This window comes from Salmo salar, chromosome 13 (genome assembly GCF_965601325.2).
Source record: "Salmo salar chromosome 13, fSalSal1, whole genome shotgun sequence".
Taxonomy (NCBI): domain Eukaryota; kingdom Metazoa; phylum Chordata; class Actinopteri; order Salmoniformes; family Salmonidae; genus Salmo; species Salmo salar.
Genome location: NC_138303.1, coordinates 75,079,618 through 75,102,256, shown reverse-complemented (window position 1 = coordinate 75,102,256; position 22,639 = coordinate 75,079,618). Strand labels below are relative to the sequence as shown.

Genomic DNA, 22,639 nt, shown 5'->3' with positions numbered 1-22,639 from the left:
AGACTACCTGAACACTTGTTTAACAAGCAACGTCTCATTTTGACCTAATTCTCTCATTCTGAAAACGAACCACATACTGTAGAGGGAAAACAGTAGTTAGTTAACATGTCAGATTGCCAGGGTCGCGTTATAACATGAGGACAGGTGTTGTGCCGAAGAACAACCCACTACCCCCGTGAACGCACTCAAATCTTCATTGCTGCAACTTGCGATTTCTGCTCTTCACTCCATTGTCAGTTAACCTGTTGGGTCTAGGGGGCAGCATTTGCACGTCTGGATAAAAAAAATGTACCCGATTTAATCTGGTTACTAATCCTACCCAGTAACTAGAATATGCATATACTTATTATATATGGATAGAAAACACTCTAAAGTTTCCAAAACTGTTTGAATGGTGTCTGTGAGTATAACAGAACTCATTTGGCAGGCAAAACCCTGAGACATTTTCTGACAGGAAGTGGATACCTGATGTGTTGTATTGAGTTTAAACCTCTCCCATTGAAAAACACAGGGGTTTAGGAATATTTTGGCACTTCCTATTGCTTCCACTAGATGTCACCAGCCTTTACAAAGTGTTTTGAGTCTTCTGGAGGGAGATCTGACCGAACAAGAGCCATGGAACGGTGATGTCCCATTAGACACCTGGCGCGCTACTTCATGTTGGGTACCCTCGTTCCAATACGTTATAAAAGGCTATGCATTCGTCCACCTTGAATATTATTCATGTTCTGGTTAAAAAAGGCCCTAATGATTTATGCTATACAACGTTTGACATGTTTGAACGAACGGAAATATATTTTTTCCCCTCGTTCATGACGAGAAGTCCGGCTGGCTTACATCATGTGCTAACGAGACGGAGATTTTTGGACATAAATGATGAGCTTTTTTGAACAAAACTACATTCGTTATGGACCTGTGATACCTGGAAGTGACATCTGATGAAGAGAATCAAAGGTAATGGATTATTTACATAGTATTTTCGATTTTAGATCTCCCCAACATGACGTCTAGTCTGTATCGCAACGCGTATTTTTCTGGGCACAGTGCTCAGATTATTGCAAAGTGTGATTTCCCAGTAAGGTTATTTTTAAATCTGGCAAGTTGATTGCGTTCAAAAGATGTAAATCTATAATTCTTTAAATGACAATATAATATTTTACCAATGTTTTCTAATTTTAATTATTTAATTTCTGACGCTGACTTGACTGCCGGTTATTGGAGGGAAACGATTTCCTCAACATCAATGCCATAGTAAAACGCTGTTTTTGTATATAAATATGAACTTGATAGAACTAAAAATGCATGCATTGTCTAACATAATGTCCTAGGAGTGTCATCTGATGGAGATTGTAAAAGGTTAGTGTATCATTTTAGCTGGTTTTATGGTTTTGGTGACCCTGTCTTTGACTTGACAAAACATTACACACAACTCTTGTAAATGTACTGTCCTAACATACTCTAAATTTATGCTTTCGCCGTAAAACCTTTTTGAAATCGTAAAACGTGGTTAGATTAAGGAGATGTTTATCTTTCAAATGGTGTAACATAGTTGTATTTTTGAAAAATTTGAATTTTGACATTTATTTGGATTCAAATTTGCCGCTCTTGAAATGCACCTGCTGTTGATGGAGTGCACCACAGGTGGCACGCTAGCGTCCCACCTAGCCCCAAGAGGTTAAGCCTACATTTCACTGATCTTAGTAGAATGCTTTTTTTTTTTGTTTGTGTCCTCTGATCGCAGGGGAGGCACAAATGTCTGCAATTTTCAGTTTGGCCATTTGTTTCAAGTGTATTACTCTATAAATAAATCTGCCAAAATTCATCTCCCATGTCTTATTTGACTAGTAGTTGATCTGAAATGTTTATAGCTTGCCTACATTTGACTCCCTTGGTTTAATACACATCCATTAATTAAGGTTTCCTATCCTGACGTGAAATTTGTTCTGTAGAAAGTATTTGACAAAAGCAAATTGGGGGGGGGGGGGGGGGGTGTATTTCAGCAAGGCCATTTCCTTGCCTGCTGAATTCTCCCTTCTATTTTGGGGGCTGCAAGGCCTGGCACATTTCAGAATCATTTTGGTAGCTCATGTTGACCAGTAGTGTGTGCCACAGAAAGTATTTGACTAGCCACAAAATTAAGGAACTTAGACGGCAGGGAGAATTTCAGCAGGCAAGAAAATGGCCTTGCCGAAATACTCTTCTCTCCCACCCGATTTCTAATTTCCTTACATTTTGTCACTAGAGCCAAAAACGTCCATTTTATTTATACAGGTTCTCATTGAGAACCTATTTTCCAAGAGAGACCTGGTCCAATAGCAGCAGAGGGAACAACGTTTAAACAAAACAACTTACATACACTAACACAACATTAAAACTATAAACACATACAGTACAACAAAAACATTTCACATTAAAAACAAACATCTTGACTAAAAACAGCTTGCCTAAAAAAACAATTACTTTATGATATATACATCGATCAAGTGTTTAAACTCCACCAACAAAACTAGATCACCACATTTTAAGATGTTCCGGAGAGAATTCCGGGACCACGGAGCTAAGTAACTAAAACTATTTCTACCATTACCTGTTCTAATTTTTGGTACTGTTAGCTGCAAATCAGAATGGGACTGTAATTGATATTTATTTACTGACCTGACAAAAAAAAAAAAAAACATTTAACCCAATATGGCCTTATAAATCAGTGTTTTAAGCCTACGCAAGGTCAATGACGACCAGCCAACAGCGCTGTAGAGATCACAATGCGTTAGACGTTTCTGATTTGTAATGAACCTGAGGGCTGCATGATACACTGAATCAAGTGCTCTCAGGGTAGTGGCGGAGGCCTGCATAATATATATATATATATAATAAATTAATAAATAAATTAATAAATAAATAGTATATATATAAATAAATATAAATAAATAATATATATAAATCGACATTAATTACATCGTACCAGCTCCTTCCTGGCCTCAAAGAAAAACAAGCCTTATGCCGGTAATCAAATCCTATTTTCAGCTTGAGCTTCCTTATCAAGTTCTCTACATGCACAGTGAAGCTCAGCTTATCATCAACCCACACACCAAAATATTTGTACACTTTAACTTGCTCTATAGTATGTCCAGCCAATGTAGCAATGACATTTGTAACATACCTGGCATTTGAAAGTACCATGCATTTTGTTTTACCCGAACTTAGAATCAGCTTTAAATCAAACAGATTCTGTGGTATGATAAATGCCCTTTGGGCATTTTCAAAAGCTAAAGAAACTACTACCACTTGCATAAAGAACAGTATATGCATAAAAATGAACATCCGCCGTTTTATTAAGATCCCCAATGTGGTTGATATACAAAATGAACAGTGGGCCCAAAATAGAACCTTGCGGAACACCTGAGCACACCTCTGGATTTACAACCATCCGCCATTACACATTGTGTACGATTTGATAGGTAATTTATAAACCAATCTAGAGCATGACCAGTAATTCCACAACATTTCAACCTTTGCACTAACACAGCATGGTCCACGGTGTCAAAAGCCTTCGACAAATCAATAAAAACAGATATAATGTAACTTCTTATCAAGAGCACAGTGGATGTCATTTAAAACCTTCAATGTTGCTGAAACAGTGCTGTGGCCAGACCTATAACCTGATTGCATTCCATTTAAGATGTTTTCTTGGAAGTAGACCTTTAGCTGCCTACTAACGAAGGACTCCAGTACCTTTGACAGTACAGACAATTTTGATATCGGTCAATAGTTGTCAAGTAGCGAAGGATCTCCACCTTTCAGGAGAGGCAGTACAAAAGCAGATTTCCATAACTTGGGGATTTCCTCATCAAGCATGAGGTTAAAAATACATGTTAAGGGGTTGCAATGATGTCTGCAGGGGTCTAGTTCATCAGGGCCAGGGGATTTTTTTTTTTAGCAATTTCTTTCAGGGCTTTACACACTTCTGAAACGGAGGAGGATGAAAAGGAGAACCTGGTGAAGGAGCGCACAGGGGTGTCAGGTAAATTCATAGGGGGCTCAATTATACCTTTTCAAATAAACTGCCTGCATCTAAAAAAATGCTGATTCAAGGCTTTCAGAATGGAGGTTGTCTCAGTTACAATCGGTATCGACCAACAATTGTTTGGGAATCTGTGCATGTTTTTTGCACTCCAAACCCTTCACTACTTGCCAAAATTTGGATAGATTATTTCAATTTTGTGAAGTAGATTTCAGGTAGTGGTCTGCTTTCAATTTACGGATCATACCCACACCCATATTTCGAAGATGTTTAAAAGCCTTCCAATCAATCTGCCAAACCACCTTATGATTTCCTTAGTAAACCAAGGGTTCTCTCTGCCCTTAATCCTGATTTTTTTTAAAGGGGCATGCCTATTGCATACATCCTAGAATGCATTGTGGAAGTAAAAGGCTAGTTCAACATCAGGGATTACTTCCATTCAATGCTAGATACATCATGTAAAAAATCTTAAATATCAAACCGCTTCCAGTTTCTTTTCGTAATATCACGTGGAGATTTTAGGAATATTACCATCCACAGGCAATAGCACAGTGATCACTTATGTCATTTACAAAAATACCAGAAGCATTAAAACGATGAGGAGTATTGGTTAACCTGTTGGGGCTAGGGGGCAGTATTTGCACAGCCGGATAAAAAAAACATACCCGATTTAAACTGGTTACTACTCTTGCCCAGAAACGAGAATATGCATATAATTAGTAGATTTGGATAGAAAACACTAAAGTTTCTAAAACTGTTTGAATGGTGTCTGTGAGTATAACAGAACTCATATGGCAGGCCAAAACCTGAGAAGATTCCAAACAGGAAGTGCCCTGTCTGACCATTTGTTCTCCTTCTGTGGCATCTCTATTGAAAATACAGCATCTCTGCTGTAACGTGACATTTTCTAAGGCTTCCATTGGCTCTCAGAAGGCGCCAGAGAGTAGAATGACGTCTCTCCAGTCTCTGGGCGAAAAACAGCAGGAGTTTGTGAGTGGTCAGACAGGGAACAATGACACTGGAGTGTGCATCCATGAGAGGACTCCATGTTTTTCCTTTCAATCTGAACGAATACAACGTCGCCTTTTTGGAAGATTATCGCTATTTTACGAGAAATCACAAAAATTGATTTTAAACAGCGTTTGACATGCTTCGAAGTACGGTAATGGAATATTTAATTTTTTTGCCACGAAATGCGCTCGCACGTCACCCTTCGGATAGTTCCCTGAACGCACAAACAAAACGGAGGTATTTGGATATAACAATGGATTATTTCGAACCAAAACATTTGTTGTTGAAGTAGAAGTCCTGGGAGTGCATTCTGACGAAGAACAGCAAAGGTAATCCAATTTTTCTTATAGTAAATCTGAGTTTGCTGAGGGCCAAACTTGGTGGGTGTCAAATTAGCTAGCCGTGATGGCCGGGCTATCTACTCAGAATATTGCAAAATGTGCTTTCGCCAAAAAGCCATTTTAAAATCTGACACCGCGATTGCATAAAGGAGTCTGTATCTATAATTCTTAAAATAATTGGTATGTATTTTGTGAACGTTAATCGTGAGTAAGTAAGTAAATTCACCGGAAGTTTGCGGTGGGTATGCTAGTTCTGAACATCACATGCTAATGTAAAAAGCTGGTTTTTGACATAAATATGAACTTGATTGAACAAAACATGCATGTATTGTATAACATAATGTCCTAGGAGTGTCATCTGATGAAGATCAAAGGTTAGTGCTGCATTTAGCTGTGGTTTTGGTTTTTGTGACATATATGCATGCTTTGAAAATGGCTGTGTGATTATTTTTGCCAGGGTACTCTGACATAATCTAATGTTTTGCTTTCGCTGTAAAGCCTTTTTGAAATCGGACAGTGTGGTTAGATTAACCTCTATGGGCTAGGTGGGACGCTAGCGTGCCACCCGTGGTGCACTCCATCAACAGCAGGTGCATTTCAAGAGCGGCAAATTTGAATCCAAATAAATGTCAAAATTCTAATTTTTCAAACATACAACTATTTTACACCCTTTGAAAGATAAACATCTCCTTAATCTAACCACGTTTTACGATTTCAAAAAGGTTTTACGGCGAAAGCATAAATTTAGAGTATGTTAGGACAGTACATTTACAAGAGTTGTGTGTAATGTTTTGTCAATTCAAAGACAGGGTAACCAAAACCATAAAACCAGCTAAAATGATGCACTAACCTTTTACAATCTCCATCAGATGACACTCCTAGGACATTATGTTAGACAATGCATGCATTTTTAGTTCTATCAAGTTCATATTTATATCCAAAAACAGCATTTTACTATGGCATTGATGTTGAGGAAATCGTTTCCCTCCAATAACCGGCAGTCAAGTCAGCGTCACAAATTAAATAATTAAAATTAGAAAACATTGGTAAAATATTATATTGTCATTTAAAGAATTATAGATTTACATCTCTTGAACGCAATCAACTTGCCAGATTTAAAAATAACCTTACTGGGAAATCACACTTTGCAATAATCTGAGCACTGCGCCCAGAAAAATACACGTTGCGATAGACTAGACGTCATGTTGGGGAGATCTAAAATCGAAAATACTATGTAAATAATCCATTACCTTTGATTCTCTTCATCAGATGTCACTTCCAGGTATCACAGGTCCATAACGAATGTAGTTTTGTTCAAAAAAGCTCATCATTTATGTCCAAAAATCTCCGTCTTGTTAGCACATGATCTAAGCCAGCCGGACTTCTCGTCATGAACGAGGGGAAAAAATATATTTACGTTCGTTCAAACATGTCAAACGTTGTATAGCATAAATCATTAGGGCCTTTTTTAACCAGAACATGAATAATATTCAAGGTGGACGAATGCATACTCTTTTATAACGTATTGGAACGAGGGTACCCAACATGAACTCGCGCGCCAGGTGTCTAATGGGCCATCATCGTTCCATGGCTCTTGTTCAGTCAGATCTCCCTCCAGAAGACTCAAAACACTTTGTAAAGGCTGGTGACATCTAGTGGAAGCAATAGGAAGTGCCAAAATATTCCTCAGCCCCTGTGTTTTTCAATGGGATAGGTTTAAAGGTAATACAACACATCAGGTATCCACTTCCTGTCAGAAAATGTCTCAGGGTTTTGCCTGCCAAATGAGTTCTGTTATACTCACAGACACCATTCAAACAGTTTTAGAAACTTTAGAGTGTTTTCTATCCATATATAATAAGTATATGCATATTCTAGTTACTGGGTAGGATTAGTAACCAGATTAAATCGGGTACGTTTTTTTTATCCAGACGTGCAAATGCTGCCCCCTAGCCCTAACAGGTTAACGAGAGTCTTGTCTTTAAAATGGTGTAAAATAGTCATATGTTTGAGAAATTGAAGTTATAGCATTTATGAGGTATTTGTATTTCGCGCCACGCGATTCCACTGGCTGTTGACCAAGCGTCCCACCTTGCCCAGGGAGGTTAAGATCAAATCAAAGAGGGTATTTTATATTATAGAACAAACTTCACGTCCAGATAGGCAACCAAAATTAATATGTGTTATGTTAAACAGAGGGAGTAAGATGTAGGCAAGCAATAAACATTTCAAAACAAGTCAATTAAGACATGGGAGTGATGACGATTTTGGGCAAAGAGATTTATTTAGACTAATACACTTGAAACAAATAGCCAAAGCGAAAACTCCAGATATCATTAGTGCCTCCCCCCCGATAAAACCGCCATAAAAATAAAATGATCATTGAACAACAGCAAGGAGTCGTATACCAGTTAATACTATACCGCATTGGTTAGGTTACTAACGTTAGCTAGCTGTCTGACTTTATTAGCTAGCTAATTTTCAGACAAACGCAATAATTTGATCAGCTAAATTGGCTAATGTTGCTCAAATTCTCTCTGGCTAGCTAACAGATTATTCAATCCAGCTACTATAGCAAAATACTTAATGCCAACAATACTTGTTCCACCACACTTTCCAAATGCCAATTTTTCCAGTTACAGCTCATGAAGTACGCTTCATCTTCTCACCCGTCTCCGTGGTCAGGCTTCTCGCCTACCTCTTCATTATCGTTCGGTCTCGCGCTGCGCTGGTTTACAAACGCGCATCACTCGGATCTACACGATTCACGTAGGTCACCTAGTTTGGATTCAAAACAGCGAATTTCGGCAAAAGGTGACTAGTTTGCATCGCTGGGAACAAGTAACAGCTGGTAAAACAAGCCCAACCTACCCAAGACAAGAACAATGAAAAGGAAATACATGACAAACTAATGGCATTACATTGTAGGCTACTTTTGTTTAGCATGCAGTGCATTCCTAAAGTATTCAGACACCTTGAGTTTCCACTGTTAAATTACAGCCTTGTTCTAAAAGAAATAAAATATTTTTTTCCTCAATCTACACAAAACCCCTATGGTGACATGCGAACACAAGTTTAAAAAGTTTTGCAATTCTTTTTTTTAAACAAATATCTTAATTACATAAGACTTCAGACCCTTTGCTATGAGACTCAACTGAGCTCAGGTGCATCCTGTTTCCATTGATCATCCTTGAGGTGTATCTAAAACTTGATTAGAGTCCAGCTGTGGAAAATTCAATTGATTGGACATGATTTGGTAAGGCACACACCAGTCTATATAAAGGTCCCACAATTGACAATGCATGTCAGAGCAAAAACCAAGCCATGAGGTCGAAGGAATTGTCCATAGAGCTCCGAGACAGGATTGTGTCGAGGCACTGATCTGGGGAAGGGTCCAAAACATTTCACAGCATTTAAGGTCCCAAGAACACAGCGGCCTCCATTATTAAATGGAAGAAGTTTGGAAACACCAAGACTCCTCCTAGAGCTGGCCACCAGGCCAAACGGAGCAATCAGGGGAGAAGGGCCTTGGTCAAGGAGGTGACCAAGAACACAATGAGCACTGACATGGCTCCAGAGTTCCTCTGGGAGAACCTTCCAGATGGACAACCATCTCTGCACCACTCCACCAATCAGGAATTTATGGTAGAGTGTCCAGACAGAAGCCACTCTTCAGTAAAAGGCATGACAGCCGGCTTGGAAATTACTAAAAGGCACCTAAAGACTCAGACCATGAGAAACCAGATTCTCTAGTCTGATGAAACCAATTGAACTTAGGCCTGAACACCAAGTGTCAAGTCTTGAGGAAACCTGGCACCATCCAATTCATCGATACGTATGCTTTGATGCTGATAAAGATGCCTTGTGCACCTACAGTGCTGGTCATAAAAAAAAGCTAGGTCATGGGTGCAAACAATGTTCTTCCCAAAAACATAGCAAAACGGCATCTGTTTCAGTAGCTATAGTCCTAACTAAATAGCTAGGTGTCATCTAAAATAAATTAGGGTTATAATAGTTTATTTGATTAATGGTGGTCGGACCCATCTCTGTGAAGCTAGCCACAATAAGGATTAGCCACAATAGTGGACTTTGCGGTTAGCCTTCATTAAAAGTATGGCATAATTCGCATCACTGTCAAAGACACTTATTTTGAAGGCAAACCGCAAATTCGACTATTGTGCCTAAACCTTATTGTGGCTAGTTTAACACATAACTCAGTCCGAGCGAGCCTCACTAGCCAGATGAAGCTAGCTGGCTGCTTATAACATTTGCTTTGGGGAACAGGGTTAAGTAGCTAGCCAGCTACTTAATTTCATGAACTGAAGTTAAATTTCATTAAGCGAACAATACTTAAGGATTCCTAAATCATTGCTAAGAATAATGATGACTGCAGGTTATACTGGTTATTGTTTTCAGGCTGTTGTATTGGTGCTAGCTAGGTACCAAGCTAACGCTAGCTACCCCAGAAGTTGCGGTCAAACAAATTATACTTTACCAACACGGTATTGTAAACATTGTTCATGGCCGGTGTTGGCTGACTTTTGTACAGCTTTGACTGTGCACCTATCTTTTTTGACACGCAAAGACCCAAACGGCATTCCATAGTATGCATGTTGTGAAGCTAATAGTGACGCTATTACTGTGCAACTCCAGTAGGGCAACAGCAGAAAATAGCGCACTTGGTAGTGTTAACCGGTGCTCGACCAGTCGGCGAAAGCCATCAACCACAACAGAAAGGTTGATTGTCAAGGGCAATGAATTCCATTATCTTGGCTTTAATGGATTTCACCTTCGAGTGGTCTCGCTGAAATTTTGTTCCTTTCAAATGACTGCTTGACCCACACAGCAGACATTGTGGGCTAGTTTAGCTGCTGTGTTGCATCGTGTACAATCGTTACATCGTGTACCTTCGTTACATCGTGTACCTTCGTTACATCGGTATGCACGTCAGCTTTGACATCGGTTGTGCACATCGGGTGTTAAACTAGATATCGGCCGATACCGGCGTTTGTATTTTTAGCTAATATCGTCCGATTCCGATATGTTCACCGATACAGCGGAGCATCCGTAGTCTGAATACTTATGTTATTTAATACATTTGCAAACATCCCTAAAAACCTGATTTTGCTTTATCATTATGGGGTATTGTGTTAAGATTGAGGGGAAAACAATTAATCCATTTTAGAATAAAGCTGTAACATAAACTCAGAAAAACTCAAGGTGTCTGAATACTTTCCGAACCCACTGTAAACAAAGATGATTATTTTCCATATCTTCCCCCAACTTCATATGGAGGTACCCTCTGGGTAGAGTTAGGATTAGCCACCCCCACTTCCTGCTATTGGATATGCGAAAAATTTATGGCGGTGGGACAAGCTCTTGTTGGGAGGGTTTTTAACCATCCCTTTGATTTGTCACGGTAAATCGCTAGTTTTACAAGGCGCCAAATTAATCTTGTTAACCACAAGCCAATTCTTACAATCATCCCCAAATTGATCCTAGTAATTATGTTTTCCTACATGATCAGTTGGTTTTAATATAAAGTTATGTGGGCGAATTTCCGTTACCTTTGCGTTCCTCTGCCCGGTGGCACTTGCTCTCCTCCATCTCTATGTTGAACTTGGCATGTTGCTGCAGCAGGTCCTTCATGCCCTCTGGGTCAGCCTTGCACAGGGTCTGGCCCCACTCGTTGGCCTCTATCGCCTGCTTGTGTTCCCCCAGTAGGAACAGCGCCTCACAGTACCGGTAGTGACCCTGACATACACAGACCACAGAGGAAGGGAAGATGCCAGACATTTTAGGAATGATAGTACTTTAGGCATTAACATTCCATTACAATCATACAACATAACCTTTTTGTAGAATGTTGAGCATTTCATGCCTCACTGAAAAAAAAACATTTTGATTTTAGATCAATAGAACTAGCTTGCTGGTCAGTCATAACAAAGAGCTGACTAAAATGTATTCATTTCACCACCATCAATGGGTTTGATCTTCAGATATTTGATGAATCTTGCTTAAAGGGATAGTTTGTGATTTCGGCAACGAAGCCCTTTATTTACTTCCCCAGGGTCAGATGAACTTGTGGATACCATTTGTCTTTGCATTTGAAGTTGCCAACTAGCTTTAGTAAAATTGCTAACTAGCATTAGCACAATGACTGGAATGATATCCACAAGTTCATCTGACCCTGGGGAACTACATAAATCCCGAAATATCCCTTTAAGCTGAGGGCAATCGCAACGGAAATTCAGATGTGGCCGTGGGAGAATTGCATACCTTTGCCCACTCTGGTTGTATTAAAGTGGCTCGTTTTCCATCCCCAACAGCTTTTCTGTAACAAATGATGCCTTGATCATTAAACATGTTTAATGGGTTTGTGTAAGTGTCCTACACAAACAGGTCTGTTTATCATATGTTTATAGTTTGTAGGACTTACAGATATTTTTCACTACGGATATAACAAAGGGCTCGGTTCCCATAGATAATGTGGTTTTCAGGGCTGAAAAATAGATAGGATTATGTTATCAAACAAGAAATTGATACAAATTTGTATTTATTTATGAGTAGTTAAGTACACCATTCTGGTCCATTTTGACAGACCAAATGGGAAAGTGAGTTGTGGTCAAAGTAGAGTTTACACTTCAGCGACATTTATGGTGCAATAAACAAACATGTTCAGCAGGGTGTTAGTCACTTGAATAAAACACATGAATAAACAATGAAATCAAAAAGGTAGTGTGACAATAACACATTGGGAAGCGGTAATGGGTAACAGCCTGACTTGATGCAATCACAGGCGCATGTTATATTGTCCAACATTCCAATAGTACGTAAATCCGATGTTAAAACCAAAAATACCACTTACTGATATTTGATGGCTTTTGAGTAACACTTGACTGCTGCATCATATTTCTTTTTCTGAAACTGATCATTTCCTCTAGTCTTCATCTCTTCACTTTTCTGAGGAAAGGAGGGAAAAAAGTTGACAAAATCCTAATAGAAAAAACATGTCAGAATTCATGTAAATCGACACTAACCTATCCATCAACTTAGGTCATTAAAAAAACATCTGCTATACATCTAAAACATACTATCAGGGGTTGGAACCAGTTCAGGGAATAGAACAGAAATGGAAAACATTGAAGGCACAGAATGAAAGTGATCCATAATGTTCCGGATCATAACCGTTATTTTAGAAGCATGGGAACCAGTTAAGTGATTTTATGTTCTAGGAATTGTTTTAGTCCCACTAAGTGCCTATGCAAAGCCCACTGTTACTAGAAAAAGTTTGAGTATCTACCTGTAATATGAAAACCGTTGCATGTTTAGGCTACCTGCCCCTCCCAAAGAACAGACTACTACATCTTGGCCATGTTCTGTTATAATCTCCACCCGGCACAGCCAGAGGAGGACTGGCCACCTCATAGCCTGGTTCCTCTAGGTTTCTTCCTAGGTTCTGGCCTTTCTAGGGAGTTTTTCCTAGCCACCGTGCTTCTACACCTGCATTGCTTGCTTTTGGGGGTTTTAGGCTGGGTTTCTGTACAGCACTGTGAGATATCAGCTGCTGTAAGAAGGGCTTTATAAATACATTTGATATGATACTGTCTTGATGTTACAAGCTTGATTCAGAAGATAAATATTTTTAATTAGCAACAGAAGATTAGATTCACTTCTTCAATGCTAGTTAAGAATACTATAGGCCTAGTCATCACATTTCACATTGGATTTATTAACTACAAAATGGTAAGATGGGTTTTAAATTCTGGTGCCGCTCTGCACACACAAGATTGTTAGCTAGCTAACTCAAAAGGAAATGCAAAGTTCCGCCATAGAAGCCACTCCTCCTAGATATAATTATTTGGACCCAATTCAGATAATGCATGTCATAAAATGCCCAGCACTTCAAGCCTCCTCAACCCTTTCTGCCCACCTGCAAAATGTGTCAAATTGAGCCATAGGCTACACTTCTCTGTCAATCAAAAATGTTAACTAGTTTGCCTACTCTATCCACTGATTGGATAATTTAACCTGTTGGGGCTAGGGGGCAGTATTTTCACGGCTGGATAAAAAAACGTACCCGATTTAATCTGGTTACTAATCCTACCCAGTAACTAGAATATGCATATACTTATTATATATGGATAGAAAACACCCTAAAGTTTCTAAAACTGTTTGAATGGTGTCTGAGTATAACAGAACTCATTTGGCAGGCAAAACCCTGAGACATTTTCTGACAGGAAGTGGATACCTGATGTGTTGTATTACCTTTAAACCTATCCCATTGAAAAACACAGGGGCTGAGGAATATTTTGGCACTTCCTATTGCTTCCACTAGATGTCACCAGCCTTTACAAAGTGTTTTGAGTCTTCTGGAGGGAGATCTGACCGAACAAGAGCCATGGAACGATGATGGCCCATTAGACACCTGGCGCGCGAGTTCATGTTGGGTACCCTCGTTCCAATACGTTATAAAAGAGTATGCATTCGTCCACCTTGAATATTATTCATGTTCTGGTTAAAAAAGGCCCTAATGATTTATGCTATACAACGTTTGACATGTTCGAACGAACGTAAATATATTTTTTCCCCTCGTTCATGAAGTGAAGTCCGGCGGGCTTAGATCATGTGCTAACAAGACAGAGATTTTTGGACATAAATGAGCTTTTTTGAACAAAACTACATTCGTTATGGACCTGTGATACCTGGAAGTGACATCTGATGAAGAGAATCAAAGGTAATGGATTATTTACATAGTATTTTCGATTTTAGATCTCCCCAACATGGCGGCTAGTCTATCGCAACGCGTATTTTTCTGGGCGCAGTGCTCAGATTATTGCAAAGTGTGATTTCCCAGTAAGGTTATTTTTAAATCTGGCAAGTTGATTGCGTTCAAGAGATGTAAATCTATAATTCTTTAAATGACAATATAATATTTTACCAATGTTTCCTAATTTTAATTATTTAATTTGTGGTGCTGACTTGACTGCCGGTTATTGGAGGGAAACGATTTCCTGAACATCAACGCCACAGTAAAACGCTGTTTTTGGATATAAATATGAACTTGATAGAACTAAAAATGCATGCATTGTCTAACACAATGTCCTAGGAGTGTCATCTGTTGGAGATTGTAAAAGGTTAGTGCATAATTTTAGCTGATTTATGGTTTTGGTGACGCCTGTCTTTGAATTGGCACAACATTACACACAACTCTTGTAAATGTACTGTCCTAACATACTCTAAATTTATGCTTTCGCCGTAAAACCTTTTTGAAATCGGACAACGTGGTTAGATTAAGGAGATGTTTATCTTTCAAAGGGTGTAAAATAGTTGTATGTTTGAAAAATTTGAATTTTGACATTTATTTGGATTCAAATTGGCCACTCTTGAAATGCACCTGCTGTTGATGGAGTGCACCACGGGTGGGACGCTAGCCCATAGAGGTTAAGCCTATGCCATTGAAACACACAGGGGCTGATTAATGTTTTGGCACTTCCTATTGGTTCCACTAGATGTCACCAGCCTTTACAAAGTGTTTTGAATCTTCTACTTTGAGATCTGACCGAACAAGAGCCTTGGAACGGTGATGGCCGATTAGACTCTGGCGTGCGAGGTCATGTTGGGTACCCTCGTTCCAAAACGTTTTAAAAGAGAATGCATTCGTCCACCTTGAATATTATTCATGTTCTGGTTAAAAAAGGCCCTAATGATTTATGCTATACAACGTTTGACATGTTTGAACGAACGTAAATATAGTGTTTTCCCCTCGTTCATGACGAGAAGTCCGGCTGGCTTAGATCATGTGCTAACACGGATCTTTTTGGATGTAAAACGCTGTTTTTGGATATAAATATGAACTTGATAGAACTAAAAATGCATGCATTGTCTAACATAATGTCCTAGGAGTGTCATCTGATGGAGATTGTAAAAGGTTAGTGCATCATTTTAGCTGGTTTTATGGTTTTGGTGACCCTGTCTTTGAATTGACAAAACATTACACACAGCTATTGTCAATGTACTCTCCTAACATAATCTAACTTTATGCTTTCGCCGTAAAACCTTTTTGAAATCGGACAACGTGGTTAGATTAAGGAGATGTTTATCTTTCAAAGGGTGTAAAATAGTTGTATGTTTGAAAAATCTTAATTTTGACATTTATTTGGTTTCAAATTTGCCGCTCTTGAAATGCACCTGCTGTTGATAGGGTGCACCACGGGTGGCACGCTAGCGTCCCACATAGCCCCAAGAGGTTAATGAGCTAAATAAAAAGTTATTTTACAGGTAAAACAATAAACAGTACTTTTTGGTTCGAACCGGTTCAGAACTTTATTTTGCTGATCGGAACGAAACGATTGTAGTAAATTCATTTTCCAAATCGTCACAATTTTTACATAAAATAAGGTGAGGGCATGGAGTCCTTCAAGGATGACATAAATTACAGGTTCTTACCTCAATAGACCATTGGCCGGGGTCCTGTGCAAGCTCTCGCATCATTTTTTTTCTGTTGACTCCCATGGCCTGTGTATAGTGGGCATCTGATGAGAGAAGTTCATGTTTGGATTGGGACCCATTCACTGCTAACCAAGTTGCCAAGTTGCCAGAATAAACAATGTCATATTTAATTGCACAGTGGTATTCTAGCCTATAGCCCAGTAACATTCAAAGTCAGGATCACACGGGAATTGCGGGCGGGGGGAGACAAAACAGTTAAGAATAGAGATCAAAGCAAACTTTGTCACATGCTGCCTGCACGAGTCCAAAGGGCGTCCCCACCCGGCCGTCAACAGTACCGTGCTGCAACAGCTACGCTCCTACCTCCGGGAGCACAATCGTAACTTCTACCGGCTGGTGAAGCGCTCCTTTGACTGGAAGTAAGGCAGGCTACGCCTCTTCCTATGTGGACTAGTTCCCCCTGGCCCACAGAAGACTTAGGAACCATTGCCCTGTTTAAGGACTGACTGACCAGTATTAAAGGGGCAAAAGCAGTTTAAGAACTCTGACACCCAAACACTCCTGTCAATTGCCTTTTACTCTGCTCTGGTGTCAGCAGAGAAGTTCCATCCGTTACTTATAAGCATTTCACGGTAAGGTCTACACTTGTTTTATTTGGCGCATGTGACAAATAAAGTTTGATTTGGAGGGCCGGAACACAAAACAGTTAAGAATAGAGATTGTATGGGACAAAATACAAATGTTTCAGAAATAATCTAAGGCATTTATTGGTTTGTAATTTTGATTAATAATTATTTGTAATGAATTGACTTTTTATGTAACAAAAAAAGCAGCAAATCACACATTTTAAGGTTGTCAGATTTGGGTGTCTCTAGAAATTCTGGCTTAAAAAAAACAAGGCCCTCGCTGATGAAGTTTAGATATCACTGCCCATCTACCATGTTTCACCTTTCAGCCTCCACAAGCTACCTACCACTAAGCCCTAAACAGGCATTAGTAGGTTAAGATCTAGTGTGAGAAGGCTGAAAAAACATCAGTATGAGGCTTACAGACAGTATATCAGACCACCATATTAACAGCAATGGAGGACACACTGCCCGACAGTGGTTCTTACATTCAGTGAAGATGAGCTGCAGGGCAGCAAAGCAGTTCCCTCTGGGGCCCAGCTCCTGAACCCGCAGCTTGATGCGGGGCTCTCCTGTCCGCTCCAGCCAGCGTATCGCGTCGTCCAGGACCTCCGGCACATGCTAGCCACAGAGAGGTACCAGTCAACAAAACACCTCTAGCCTTCACCATCATAACAACTTGTATAGCGCTGATTATTACAGAAAATTCTCAAAGCAAAAAAATAAATTGAGGTGGTACAGATGGGAGATTAAACATCCCCCATTTTGGCTTCAGGTGAAAGGGTGGGGGTTGAGGCAGTTTGTACTGGAAAGGCAGTGTCACTTCAGCATAGGGGGCATCGATGGTACAGCCAGAGAGAAAGTCTAACAAACGGGAACGGACCACTTCATCGGTGTACCACATCTGCTTCTCCGACAGTCAGTTCCTCAATTGCCAAACATGTAGCACCCACCTGGGTGATGCCACAGCTGTCGAAAAGCACATGGATAGCCACCACATCTTGGCTGTGGTTAAGAACAGTTCCTGAGCCTCCCCCCAATCTCTGGACAGCATGCAGTACTTACTGTAATTCCTCCCAACAGACGAAACAAAGCCAGGGCTACATTATTTGAATCCAACAGCCATCTAGCATGCTAGCAATGAGCCAAAAAAAAACACTTTACCCCAATTCTGCAATGGAGTCAAGACCAAACAATTAAATGCTAATGTTGTACAATATTTACAGAGTTCTTTGCCTAGGCAACTCCACGGCAACCAGAAGACAATACACCCATGGGTGGGAAGTTCATGCGCACCAGGTTGCTAGGTATTCCATGTGACAAATCAGGTTGAGCTTGTCTTAACGCAATCAACGATTCAAATTTAAGAGCACCAAACAGGACATTTCGATTTCCTTTGCTTGGCTATGTACCAGCAGGGTGTAAATAAGTTGTTGAGTTAAAACAATGAATATTGGCACCCCACTCTTTGGATACCTCAAACAGTAAGTAGAATTTTGCCCCATTTTCTTGGCATGAAGAGAACATTCTTGTATTCTTATGAATAATTATTGTGCTGAGTGGATACTTCCATATTAGAAAAGAGAAGAAACCATGTTGCTCTATTTGGAAAGATATGAGCAAGAGAAAGCAGTGAAGATGCAGAATATTTGCATTTTCAGTGCACCATAGGCATGCATTACACTTACCAAGTTAAATTTATTGCTTATCCAGATCATATGCCTTGTTTGATCTTCTAATAACTGGAAGAGAAAAGTGACAACATGAGCCTTCAGGTTCAACACTGCAATTCCTGTATGGTTCCATTTATTGTAACAAGGAACTTACACATCCTTTTTCCATCGCTCTGAGGATAGCTTCCAATATTTCTATCTTGTGCAGTCTCTTCAGACTCAAGTCATTGCTGACACTAGAGAAAGTGAAAAGAAAACATGCACATTAACACTACTACGGAACGACAAATGTGAGACAGGGGAGTTACAATTAATTTGCAAGTCATTGTTCTTACTTTGAGTCTAGGAAGCCCACTTGCACAGCCCAGCGTGTGGTGTTGTGATTCTCTTGACGCAGCAGAATGTGGTACCAAAAGGCATACAATTTCATTAACTGGGCCGCCTTCTTTTTCAAAATGACAGGGATTTTATTCCATCGCTCATATATAACATCTGCAACATTAAACACAGTGTGATACAAGTGAAAATGAATGTTATTTTTTCCCATGTAATCTTCAACATCCACCTTGAATAGATATGTTTGTAGTCTCTGATAGTGGAGGATCTGGGTCACACCTGTCCACTCCCAATACCCATTTCCAACCACAATGTGAGAGTCAGTACTAGCTAGCTAGGTATTTATGTGTAAGGAACTAGCTAGTGTTCTACTTCTTACCTGGAGGTTGCAGGGCTACAAAGGGACTGTCTTTGTCATAGATCTGAGGAAGAACATAAGGTTAATAATGACGTACTGCCACATTTATTACATTAGTAGTCCATTTTCAAAAGGATGTAGTTAGCTCACCGGTACTAACTTACTTCACTATTTAAAATTACAGTCAACCATCCTTGTTACTCACAAGTTTCGCCCCGTGTCTGATGTCGCAGTCCAAAAACTCTGGACCGGAGTCTGAATCTGACATTTTGGGAAGTCTGAAACAAGAATCATAATTTAGCCCAGTGACAATACACAATAACGTTAGCTATGTTATTTAGTTAACTGCGTTGTCAACAAACTAGCCAACTTAACTAATGTTAACTAGCTATTATTACTCAACGAAAGTGTACCAAGTTAACGTACCACATGTGAATTGACGGCTAAAGAGCTATGTTTGGAGATGGCTAACGACGTTGGAAACGTTAAACCAAAATTATAGCTAACGTTAGTTCTGCGGTCATATAACTTGGCTAACTAAGTTAACGTTAGCTAACTAACGTTACAACTAAATTGTGTTTCCTAACAATACCCATCTAATAGAGTCATTGTTTGGTTAGCCAACTGCAGATGGGGGAAGGGAACATCTGTCTGACTGCCAGAAGCCTCGCACTCACCTTGAAAGTTAGCTAACGTTAAGCAATCGTTTGTTAGCTAGCAACTTGGCGCGGTTTTTTAATGGCTTTACCGTGAAAAAAAAACAACATTTAGAAATCTGGACACCGCGAGCATGAAATACTGTTAGACACGCTACAAAAAAAATATGGGACAGCACACACCAACCTACCTTTCTTGTTCACTTGTCTTTTATGGCAACATGCTCAGTTTACCACAGAGCAGGCGTTGCTGATAATACGGCTACATTTCAAAATAAAAGTCCCGTAGATTTTTATTTTACTTGAACGTTACAGAAAACCACGTTTTTCTGATTTAAAATCACAACAATAGTTCAAAGTGACTTAAACATACATGTACTGAAAAAACGAACAATATATTATTGAAATCAATTAACAAAGATCGTTTTACTGTCTCATTTGTTAAGCTAGTACACCAGTTAAAAACCTCTTAAGGAGCAGACGCTTTTTTTCAATTTTTGTCTAAAATTAAATACCCAAATCTAACTGCCTGTAGCTCAGAACCTGAAGCGAGGATATGCATATTCTTAATACCATTTGAAAGGAAACACATTGACGTTTGTGGAAATGTGAAATGAATGTAGGAGAATATAACACATTAGATCTGGTAAAAGATAATACAAAGAAAAAAACCATGCGTTATTTATTTTTGTACCATCATCTTTGAAATGCAAGAGAAAGGCCATAATGTATTATTCCAGCCCAGGCACAATTTAGATGTTGGCCACTAGGTGGCATCAGTGTATGTGCAAAGTTTTAGACTGATCCAATGAACCATTGCATATCTGTTCAAAATGGTGTATCAAGACTGCCCAAATATGCCTAATTAGTTTATTATTACATTTTCAAGTTCATAATTGTGCACTCTTCTCAAACAATAGCATGGTATTATTTCACTGTAATAGCTACTATAAATTGGACAGTGCAGTTAGATGAACAAGAAATTAAGCTTTCTGTCCATATCAGATATGTCTATGTGTAACAGTGTAGGTTCCGTCACTCTCTTCGCCCCAACCCGGGCTCGAACCAGGGACCCTTGCACACATCAACAACTGACACCCACCGAAGCATCGTTACCCATCGCGCCACAAAAGCCGCGGCCCTACTTCAAGTCTCAGAGCGAGTGACGTCACTGATTGAAACGCTATTAGCGCGCACCACCGCTAACTAACTAGCCATTTCACATCGGTTACATAGCATCGTTACCCATCGCGCCACAAAGGCCACGGCCCTTGCATCGCAAGGGGAAACCCTACTTCAAGTCTCAGAGCGAGTGACGTCACTGATTGAAATGCTATTAGCGCGCACCACCGCTAACTAACTAGTCATTTCACATCGGTTACATATGCCCTGGGATTTTTTGGGTTTTGTTACTTAGAACCTCATGCTAATCATATTAGCCTACGTTAGCTCAACTGTCCCGCGGGGGACACACCAATCCCATAGAGGTAGAGTTAACAGTAGTTAAAAAAATAACAACACAATACCAACCCTGTTGTTGGAAGTATTAATGGTTTTAAACTACTGTCAACCCTTAACTGGTGTATTGTGTGATTTTAGGCATGCTCTCTCTGTGGCGATGCTGTTTAGCAAAAAATATATATAATAAAAAATAAAACATCTTCTGTTTTGTATGTTATTTTGACATTAATACCTGTCACATATCAGTTTGCAAACAATGTTAAAAAAAATAAACCTTGAGTTAGTAAAGCTGCATACAAACATGGTCTCTTTTTTGCTTTCTTGAGTAAAGCAGCTCCAAAATGCAGGTATTTCACCCTAGCTTAGTGCTTTCTGTGGTGGTGGGGCAGCCAGTGGAAAATACGGAGCCCAGGGGTTGGTAATGTTCTCTAGTTGTGCAGTGACTGGCTCAGTGTTCTATCCCTCACGTCACCGCAGAATCTACGGGTAGAACTAAAGAATTCAAGCCTCTTGGGTGCTGCTATAGACTTATATTAGAAGTGCCCATCCAAGAAGGCTCAAGGTCATTGGACACAGATAAAATGACATCAAATCACATATCTACCTTAGCTTTGATTGGACTGATCACGTCATATCATAATTTCAAAATCTTAGCTAGCAAGCTAGACAAGCAGTCATCATCATGCATCAAGTCGGCAATCTACTGGCAAATCCTTTTCAATCCTTGTCAAATAAAGATAAATTATAGAACGTATCGGTGCCCATCGGCCATTGAACACAAATATTCCACAACAAGTTGGAAATCGCAAATTCAACAACGAGTGCAAAGGAGCCACTGCAGCCCGGGTTTGATACCAGGCTGTGTCACAGCCGGCCGTGACCCGGAGACGCATGGTACGGCACACAATTGGCCCAGCGTCGTCCGGGTTAGGGGAGGGTTTGACCGGCTGGGATGTCCTTGTCTCATCGTGCTCTAGCAACTTCTTGTGGAGGACCGGTCGGTCGACTTCGGTCGTCAGTTCGACAGAGTTTCCTCTGACACATTGGTACAGCTGGATTCCGGGTTAAGCGAGCAGTGTGTCAAGAAGCAGTGCGGCAGCTTGGTTCTTGACCTTCGCTGAGTCCGTAGAGGAATTGCAGTGATGAGACAAGATCGTAACTACCAATTGGATATCACGAAAAAGGGGTTGCCATGGGCCAGACACTGACATGCTGTCAGTCCAGCATGACTTCTGCCGCATTCAAAAGAACTGGAAACTCGGATCTGGGAAATCTCAGACTTCAGTGAGTTCAATACAACTGCGAACTCGGATAAAACTAGCTCCGACTGGGAAAATGCGTCAAATAATTTGGAACGGTCATCCAACTCTGAATTCCAAGTTGGGATTTTGGGCCTCTTTCTAGAGCCCACAAGTAGGACCGCCGCACCACCTTCCTGTTCAAGTGAGCACAGCACAACAAAGGGAGTCCAAAAATGTATTGTATGCTGCTGCATTAATTGTGTAATATGCCTGCGAGATATGTATATAATAATTTTCTTAACCTACTGTTCTGACTTTGAGGTGCAAATTTAGCCTATAGCCTGTTTTAGAGAAATGTCATCTTTGAATATTGTAAGAGTTTTCATTGTCTGCTTATATGCCCCCTTTATTTATCCTTCGGTTCTGACTTGGTGTACAGGGAGAATATTGTAAGAACGGCCCA

The 22,639-nt window shown here is 39.9% G+C and overlaps 1 protein-coding gene across 3 annotated transcripts in view; it reads right to left on the bottom strand.

Annotated features, from left to right (window-relative positions):
- The window catches only part of ttc3 (tetratricopeptide repeat domain 3), a 47,848-nt gene extending 28,094 nt beyond the window's left edge, over positions 1-19,754 (bottom strand). The window contains exons 1-12 of one of the 3 annotated variants that reach the window (XM_014137269.3): positions 19,666-19,754; positions 19,024-19,096; positions 18,840-18,882; positions 18,460-18,616; positions 18,279-18,360; positions 18,140-18,193; positions 16,940-17,072; positions 15,823-15,908; positions 12,242-12,336; positions 11,813-11,875; positions 11,653-11,707; positions 10,941-11,127 (exon numbers count right to left, since the gene is read on the bottom strand). In XM_014137269.3, coding sequence (XP_013992744.1) covers positions 10,941-11,127; positions 11,653-11,707; positions 11,813-11,875; positions 12,242-12,336; positions 15,823-15,908; positions 16,940-17,072; positions 18,140-18,193; positions 18,279-18,360; positions 18,460-18,616; positions 18,840-18,882; positions 19,024-19,086 — 1,018 coding nt within the window. In that variant the 5' untranslated portion in view covers positions 19,087-19,096; positions 19,666-19,754. The other 2 variants (XM_014137270.3, XM_014137271.3) reach the window with 2 other exon arrangements.
- Between the last annotated feature and the right edge of the window lie 2,885 nt (positions 19,755-22,639).